This window comes from Notolepis coatsorum (genome assembly GCF_963971535.1).
Source record: "Notolepis coatsorum genome assembly, chromosome: 7".
NCBI lineage: Eukaryota > Metazoa > Chordata > Actinopteri > Aulopiformes > Paralepididae > Notolepis > Notolepis coatsorum.
The window spans coordinates 142,562,898-142,572,897 of NC_140171.1; the positions used below are offsets into that span (position 1 = coordinate 142,562,898).

Below are 10,000 nucleotides of genomic sequence, written 5' to 3' on the forward strand. Positions count from 1 at the left end.
AGGTTTTGAAAGTGGGTAGTGATCCACATTCCTTTACAGCTTTGGGTAGGGCGTCCTTCAATTGATGTGGCATAATTGCGAAACGTGTTTAGTCCCTTATTTGAGCCGAATCTGGGTTTAACATGATTTGTGGAGCTCCCTCTGGTGTTGTGATCGTGGTATTCACTGACCTTTGGGAAGTATTTTGACATGTACATGGGTACCTTGGTCGTGTAGTGTATCTTGTAGACCAGGCCCATTGCAAGTTGCTGTACTCTGTCGTCTACTCTAAGCCATCTTAGGTGGCCACTAGAGGGTGGTATGAGACTGGAGGAAGGTAGGCCTCCAATGTTCCTTCTCCCCTCACAGCCCAACAGAGGGCTGAGTCTGGGCTCGTTAAAGGATGGAGGTAGGGGACCAATGTTTGTTACTCCTTCCATCACAGCCCAACCGAGGGCTGAGTATGGGATCGTTACAACATCACATTTTGCTCACATATTTAAGTAGTGCATTCTCAGGTGGTATTTGAAAGACACTTTGCTATTCAATTTACTTATGTTCGGTGGGCAGTTATTCCAATGACTGATGGCACGATCATGTGTGTGTGTGTGTGTGTGTGTGTGTGTGTGTGTGTGTGTGTGTGTGTGTGTGTGTGTGTGTGTGTGTGTGTGTGTGTGTGTGTGTGTGTGTGTGTGTGTGTGTGTGTGTGTGTGTGTGTGACATGCACACATACGTGTCAACATTGTCCCATCTTCCAGACATTCTATTTATATCAGCACAATACAATAAAGACAGGAATGATGTCGAGCCGGCCTGCTCAGGGGTGTAACCACACATGCTACAATTCAATTCAAAAGGCTTAGGCTAATTGAATCAATAAATCAATCCAGTATGATTCAGTATAAGATAAGATAAGTATCTTGTTAATTGTTCATATTAAGGTGAGACAGTACCCCCGAAATCGCCTTTTTTCGACGATATTGAGATTTTGTTATATTTTGCTTCCTTAACATGTCTTATTTCAAACTAGTGGCAATAAAATATCGAAAACACACAATTAGTTGTTTATTTTACTTAATTTTGACTGATTGTGTCCATAGATCATAATTACAATACAAAACGTTGAGGTTGTTTTCTCAAAAACTAGTTTTTATGCATTTTACTTACACACAAAGTCTTGGAACTCCATTTCCCTAGTACCTACACACACCAAACTTTCCACATTCCTTCCTATCCATATCCCGCTTCTAATATCTCGAAGGGGTTGTTGATATATTATTCATAGCCGGGTTTATAGTACATTTTATACCAAAACTGTAAACTAATAGTAAACACTCTCAACCTCATGTTGGCTGAATGAATGAATTAATGATAATTGTATTTAACAGATTGCAGAATGGGTACAATACAGTACGGCTCAATACACACAAAAGTCTTTCTCTGGTCTGCATCCCCTTAACAATTATTGTTAAGGGGATGCAGACCAGAGAAAGACTTTTGTCTTGTTTACATCAGGGTCCCCCATTTTCAATTCTTGAAACGTGATTGTATACTGGATCATAATATGTCATAATCAGATGTTAATGAATCCATTCAAATCATACCATATTATACCAAAACCTATATCAGGATGTAACATTATTGCCTCAAGAATCAAACTTGTGTTGTGGGGGGAAAAAACTGAGGCTCCCAAAGCAGCTGTAATATGAGCAGCTTGCAGCAGGGGGCAGCAGAGGGCAGCAGCGACGCTACTACAAAGGTGAAACTAACTAACTGGTAAAATGTTGCTGGTATTGCAGTGTATAATGTTTTGGCATTATGCTTATGATATGATATATATATATCTGAACATGTGGTATAATCCCTCTTCTTCTTCTTCTTCTTCTTCTCTCTCTCTCAGGCCACCTATGTGCTATTGGCTCTGGCCTGGGTGTTCGTGCCTGTCTACGTCTCCTCAGGGGTTAGTCCACACACACACACACACACACAGACACACACACACACACGCACGCACGCACGCACGCACGCACGCACGCACACACACACACGCACGCACGCACGCACGCACGCACGCACGCACGCACGCACGCACACACACACACACACACACACACACACACACACACACACACACACACACACACACACACACACACACACACACACACACACACACACACACACACACACACACGCACGCACGCAACAAGTGTGCACTTGTTAAGGTTGGTTCACCTGGTACGTCCATCAAGTGCCAACAGACACGGTCCTCACCTAAAACATTCCACAGCAGGGTGTCACTCTCACCACCACAAGCACATGCCCATAAACCCTGCCAAGCTAAACACATTCACACAATGTGCCATTAATCTGACCCTTGATTAGCTTGTGTTCCTTCCTTGATTGACTAATAGCGAGGGGACCGTTTTCATATTCATTGCTCCAGTCTTCAGTAGAACACCGTGCTCCGATGAAGGTATAATAGATTTAAAAGCTCAGTGTTGAAATATGAAAGGTGCATGGATATATATGATGAACCATCTTTACTTCAGACGTGACCTTGCCAGAGTACCTGGGCCGTAGGTTTAACTACATGATATGGTGAAATGTGTGTTCAGATCGTGACCATGCCCTCTCTCAGTCTCTTCTCTCCTCCCCCTAAGCCCCCTCACCTACCTCCCTCCTTCTCCCCCTTTCTTCTCTCTCTCTCTCTCTCCCTCTGGTTCTCACTCTCCCTTTCTCTTTTCCCTCTCTCTCTCTTTCCTTCTCTCTCCCTTATTTATTGTAATTGTCCTTGTATACTATTGCTACTGTAATTCTGTATTTTATTCACTTATATGCATGCACATAACCTTGTTTGTGTTACAGCCTCCCCCCCGGGCCCCCTTCCCTCAAAAGGCCTTTGCTTGTTGGTCAGGCTGCTTTTGTATATACCGTAATAACTTGTTCTTACTTGCTTGCCTGGGTAAATAGAGGTTAAATAAATCAAATAAAATGCCAGAGCACCTGGGCCGTAGGTTTACTACATGATATGGTGAAATGTGTGTTCAGCAGGGGTGTAAAGTACTTGAGTAATTGTACTTCGTTACAATACTTAAGTACTGTTTTTGGGGATTTGTACTTTACTCAAGTATTATTAGGTTTGTACTATACTTGTACTTTTACTCAATTACATTTCAGAGAAATAAAACATTTTACTCCGTACATTTAAAATGCAGACCTACAAAGTACAAATCTTGCAGGTCCAACAATTTTAATTAGTATATTTGTTTCTCTGGCCGAACTAACGTTAACGTTATTAATCCTGCGGCCGCTCTACATTTAAAAACAGCCAATCAAATCCCCATCAATGGAAAATTAACCCGCCCATACCCATGCTGATTGGTCCTCGTGCAAGACTAGAAAGCGGGGATCTTTGATTAAACACCTGCTATCAGAAGAATAGACAGTCAGAAAAAAAGTTTTTACTTTCACTTTTAAGTACCTACAGTAAGTTAAGTACATTTAAAAGTAGATACTTTTTTACTTTTACCCAAGTGTGTTTTTAGCCAGATACTCTGACTCTGAGTAAGATTTTGAGATGGTACCCATACTTTCACTTAAGTATAATTTCTGGGTACTTTTTACACCCCTGGTGTTCAGATCGTGACCATGCCAGAGTACCTGGGCCGCAGGTTTGGAGGAGAGAGGATCCGTACCTACCTGTCTGTCCTCTCACTGCTGCTGTCTATCTTCACCAAGATCTCTGTAAGAACACAGTGTACCTGTCTGCCCTCTCACTGAACACAGTGTGTACACAAATCAAATCAAATCAAATTTATTTGTAAGGCCCGACAACACACGTTAATGTCCACATGGGCCGTACACGTCTTCTTTAAACAAGTCAAGAAGAAATATTAAAGTAAATCAAGAACAAAACAAAAACACCATAAAGTCCAAAAAATGTAAAATGTATTAAATAAATGCAACACTCCCAGACACACCCCACGTCAAGGTAAGGAAGAACTCACTAAAACCTAGCAATAGGAAAAAATGCACCACAGGCAATGTGGAGGAGAGAAACCTTAGAAGGGCCGTTCAAGGGGGGATCTCCCTTCTTACACACACACACACACACACACACACACACACACACACACACACACACACACACACACACACACACACACACACACACACACACACAAACACACACACACACGCACGCACACACGCACGGCAATGTACTGTATTTCACCTGTTTACCATCTGTGTTGCTGTGTTGAGTTTTTTATTATTATTGTGATACAAAATGTGATGATCAGAACACTAATCTCTCCACACACAAGCACACATCCTCACTACACTCTCTCAGTCGCACACACCCCACACACAAATACACTACAAAAAAGGTCACTTTATTAAAAAATATATATTTTATTTATTATTTGTATATTATTATTACTCATTGCCTTTATTCTTAAACTTAGCATTGTATTTTATTCTTATTACTTTTTATCATGTCTATTTTATTTTATTATCTATTCTATTTTATTATTTGTATTTTTGCACAATCGAGGCGGGCATGGTCACCTACATTTCACTGCATGTCTCGTGTCTGTATGTGACAAATAAAAACTCTTGAAGGGGCGGTCAGGTGGCGTAGCGGAGATTGCGCTCGTCACCAATGCAAGAGGCTGCGGTCTCGACTCCCGGAGTCAGCATTGCCTTGGCTTGGGCTGATCGCTATATAACTCGTTTGGCTGGGTTAGGGGGAGGGAAGCCGTGGGTGGGAAACTGGCGTTGTGGACAGCGACACCTACAGGTCAGGTCTGGGCGCTTGCTCAGCGGAGGCAGGACTTGAGGAAGGCAGCGTGACCTCCCACGCGTTACACTTCACCAATGAGAGCCCTCGCTGCCAGGTGAGAAGAGAGCCATCGGCTGTCGCCGCACGTGTCGGAGGAAGCGTGCGGATACTTCAGGGTTCCCTTGTACCGACCAGTAGGAGAACATGCGCACAACAACCAGGTAGGGGAGGGGGGGGAATTGGCACAACGACTCAAATTGGGACGGGGAGAAAACAGAGAAAAATCGGAGAAAGAGATATACAAAAAAATATATATAAAAAAAAATCTTGAATGTAATCTTGAATCTTGATTGTGTTTGACTCTGTCCTAGACGGACCTGTACTCAGGAGCCCTGTTTGTCCAGGTATGTCTGGGCTGGAACCTCTACCTGTCCACGGTCCTCATGCTGGTGGTCACCGCTCTCTACACCATAGCAGGTACACCCCCCCCCCCCCCCCCCCCCCCCCCCGCTGGAGCCTGAAGGGCTTGGTTACGCCTGAACTCGTGTATTGTGTTAAAGAAATGACGAGAGAGTGCTCCAGGCATCACTGAACTTAAAGGGGAAGTTCAGCCAATATGCAAAAAAAAACAACAACATGTTTTTTCCAGTTTTTCCAAGAGTGCTATGTATCCATAGTTTTGAGTTTTTCAGGTTTGGAGTTTTCAGCCGTAAAAGCTCTCAAAGTGTCAAAATAATTTACACTCTTAAAAACTCAACAGCATTCTATTTTTAATTATTTTATTTTGGGTAACCTTCCTTTAAGTGTTTCTACTATTCTCTTTCCTTGTCCACTTCCCTCCCCCTCTCCCTCTCCCTTTCCATCTCTCTCTCTCTCTCTCTCTCCCTATCCCTCTCTCTCTCCCTCTCTTGCATCCCTTTCCCTCTCTCTCTCCCTCCCCCCTCTCCCTCTCTCTCCCTATCCCCCTTTCTCTCTCTCCCTATCCCCCTCTCTCTCCCTCTCTCTCTCCCTCTCTCCCTCTCTCTGTCCAGGTGGCCTTGCTGCTGTAATCTACACTGACACTCTGCAGACGGTCTTCATGATTATAGGAGCGATCATCCTCACCATCACTGGTACAATGATAGTTACAGCCCCAAACATACAGCACATAGGCCTATATACCGGTACAGAGGCATACTGTATAGGCTATACATACATACAGGGGTGTAAAGTACTTGAGTAATTGTACTTTGTTACAATACTTAAGTACTGTTTTGGGGGATTTGTACTTTACTTGAGTATTATTAGGTTTGTATACTTTGTACTTTTACTCCATTACATTTCAGAGAAAAAAAACATACTTTTTACTCCTTACATTTAAAATGCAGACCTACAAAGTACAAATCTCACAGGTCCAACCATTTTAATTAGTATATTTTAATTGTTTATCTGGCCGAACTAACATTAACGTTATTAATCCTGCGACCGCAGGTAAACAGCCAATCAAATCCCCATCAATGGAAAATGAACCCGCCCATACCCATGCTGATTGGTCCTTGTGCAACACTAGAAAGCAGGGATCTTTGATTAAACACCTGCTATCAGAAGAATAGACAGTCAGATCCGCATTATGCTGTGGTTAATATTGTGATATTATTCAGGGTACTCCAGTATTCTGTCTTTAATATTGTGATATTATTCAGGGTACTCCAGTATTCTGTATTTAATATTGTGATATTATTCAGGGTACTCCAGTATTCTGCCTTTAATATTGTGATATTATTCAGGATAATCCAGTATGCTGTGGTTAATATTGTGATATTATTCAGGATACACCATTCTGTTTTTAATATTGTGATATTATTCATGCTGTGATGTGAATGCCGTCCATGTTAGTTTACCTTCAATGGAGAAGTGCATTAAATAATTTTAATGCAAAAAAAGTGTCCTTTCATTTCAGCATTGTCTATCGCAGAAGTGTATGCTTGGTTTCATTCCAGCCTTGCCTAAACACCAGCTGATGATTTCACTAATTGGCTCACCTCTTCAACTAACTCACCTGGTGCAATGTATAGTTAAAATGAAAACTTGGCCCATGATAGAATGAGTTTGAGACCCCTGGTCTATCCCTTTAAAAAAAAAGTACTTTTACTTTTTAGTACTTAAGTACATTTAAAAGTAAGACTTTTTTACTTTTACTCAAGTGTGTTTTTAGCCAGATACTTTGACTTTTACTTGAGTCAGATTTTGAGATGGTACCCATACTTTCACTTAAGTATAATTTCTGGGTACTTTTTTTTTTTTTTTTATAAACTTTGACCAGTCAGCTGGTTCTTTTAGCGTTTATCGCTTTTCTTCTGGTCAACCATGACCGACAGAAACAGGTTGAATGGGGGTATAGATCGGGGGAAAGACACTCTGAGAAAATACGGCTAGTCCGGGAGTCGAACTCGCTACCCCAGATCCGTGACTCGCACGGTTGTCCCCGACGCCGAAATAGCGTTCGAGGTACGCGGTGAGCTACTGGAGCTCCCCTTCTGGGTACTTTTTACATCCCTGCACATACAGACATACATATATACATACTAGTGCTGTCAATAGATAAAAACAATTTGACTAATTAATCTCACAATTTTCTGTAATTAATCTAGATTAAAAATAGCATTTTTCTACTTAAGACCGAAGCTTGTAACAGATATTTACTTGAGTAAAATCATGGAATTAATGTAAAATCAACACAAAGAAAGTATATTTAGATTCAAAGACTATTTTAATAGCTTTCTTTGAATACAGTTTCTCTCTTGTGAAATACAAATGTTCAACAAAACCATCAATATTGACTCAGCTAGACCTCTTTCTTATATCTGTGGCGCTAAGATTGTAGATTTTTCACTCCATAGATTAATCTAGATTAATTTATTTTAATGCTTTAAATTATTTAAATTAATCTCCAACCTGTTCCACACGGTGTGAAAATCTGCATAAAATATATACCTAGGTAAATGGAATATTGCTCCACTTCTACAAGGGCTATTTGCATATTCTTGGTATCTAGGTACATCTATGGACCTCAGGGAATGTATTCACAGTGTCAAAAATATTGTGTCTATTACTAGGCTTGCTTAAATTGTGATGAAACAAAGGAGAATATGAATTATGATTTTTCTTTGTATCTTTGACAGTGAATAACACCATGATAATAATGACCAAACTTAAAAAACTGCCACTGACCTCGTTCAGTACCCTCTTGAGATCATGTGTACAAAAGATCTAAGGAAATTAATAAAGGGAAGATGATAAAACCGAAGGTTCTGTAGATACAGTACTGAATTCTCCCATCCGGACCAATGCAATTTGAAATATTATTATAGAATATAGAATATGATGCTTATACATTACCTTATTATAGCCAATTCGCACATTTATATATATATATATATACATATATTATCTTTCAAATGCCCGAGTTCAATTTGGATTTAGTATCACCAGGCGTGCATAAGAACAGATAATGATATCTACTGTAATCTAGTGTACTTTTTTATTTTCCCCACAGTGCAACCGTTTTGAAACTAATTTCAGATCTAATTGTTCCTACATGCTAATAGGTAGGAGAAACTAACTGCGTTTCAATATTTGTCAAAAACGTTAATTTTTGTGGCTTATTATCGCGAATCATAACAGTTGTAGTGTTTCTCTGGTCTGCATCCCCTTAATTGTATGTATTGAGCTGTACTGTACTGTACCCATTCTGCAATCTGTTAATACAATTTTCAATCAATCAATCAAAGTTATTGATATGATTCATTCAGAACGCTGAACTTTGAACCCCCACAGTATCTGACAGGAAGTGTAGTTCGGAAAAATTCCAACGCTGGTCGACAGCTATGCATGTCCTCTACAAAATGGCCACAAAAAGACTATAATTCCCAAGGTTAAAAATGTCCATTTCCGTTTCCGTCTTGGAATAGGCAATCGAAAATCGAAAACTATCTAATGGCACTTTTAACCTATTGCTAAACTAACGTATTGATGATAATATACATTCTACATGCTTTTGTGACATGTTAGTGATGTTAATACTTGAAAACGTTTGATGAAAAAAATCGCAAAAAATATGCAACACTCTGAAAAATATTGATTTATGACCATAATGTCATTTTGGGGTCGGTACCGACCCTAAGGGGTGGAACAGGTTAAAGCATTAACTTTGACAGCCCTAATAGATACATATACATTATACATTAGCACATCCAAGTACTCATGCAAGCATGGGCGCATGCATGTACATAGCACATAGTCATACATTTAGACTAGTTGTAAATATATATATATGTGTGTGTGTGTGTGAGTTTGTGTGTGTGTGTGTGTGTGTGTGTGTGTGTGTGTGTGTGTGTGTGTGTGTGTGTGTGTGTGTGTGTGTGTGTGTGTGTGTGTTCTACAGCCTTCAACGAGATCGGCGGCTACAGTAACCTGGAGAGGGTGTACAGGGCGGCGGTGCCCAGTAAGATCATCCCCAACAGCAGTTGCCACCTGCCGCGCCCGGACGCCATGCACCTGTTCCGGGACGCCAGCACGGGGGACCTGCCCTGGCCTGGCATGACGCTGGGGCTCACCATACTGGCCACCTGGTACTGGTGCACCGACCAGGTACACACACACACACACTGTAGCACCACACACACACACACACTGTAGCACCACACACACACTGTAGCTGTAGCACCACACACACACACACTGTAGCACTACACACACACACACACACATTGTAGCACCACACACACACACTGTATCACCACACACACACACTGTATCACACACACACACACACACACACACACACACACTGTAGCACCACACACACACACTGTAGCACCACACACACACACACACACACACTGTAGCACCACACACACACACACACACACTGCATCACCACACATACACACTGCATCACCAGACACACACACACACTGCATCACCACACACACACACACACACTGTATCACCAGACACACACACACACACACACACTGTATCACCAGACACACACACACACTGCATCACCAAACACACACACACACTTTAACCCTTTCACTGCCACTACATAAGGTTAACCCTTTCACTACCACACTACAGACGATTAGTGTGGTAGTGAAAGGGTTAACCTTCTGTAGTGTGGTAGTGAAGGGGTTAACCTCCTGTAGTGTGGTAGTGAAAGGGTTAACCGGCTGTAGTGTGGTAGTGAAAGGG

At 41.4% G+C, this 10,000-nt stretch overlaps 1 protein-coding gene across 1 annotated transcript in view; it reads left to right on the forward strand.

The window, feature by feature from the left end:
• The window catches only part of slc5a10 (solute carrier family 5 member 10), a gene marked incomplete at both ends in the record, with an annotated part of 99,495 nt that overhangs the window by 3,684 nt on the left and 85,811 nt on the right, over positions 1-10,000 (forward strand). The window contains 5 exons of the mRNA XM_084319207.1: positions 1,880-1,939; positions 3,622-3,726; positions 5,137-5,242; positions 5,797-5,877; positions 9,189-9,394. Of these exons, the coding sequence (XP_084175333.1) occupies positions 1,880-1,939; positions 3,622-3,726; positions 5,137-5,242; positions 5,797-5,877; positions 9,189-9,394 (558 nt within the window). The remainder of the gene's footprint in view (positions 1-1,879; positions 1,940-3,621; positions 3,727-5,136; positions 5,243-5,796; positions 5,878-9,188; positions 9,395-10,000) is intronic.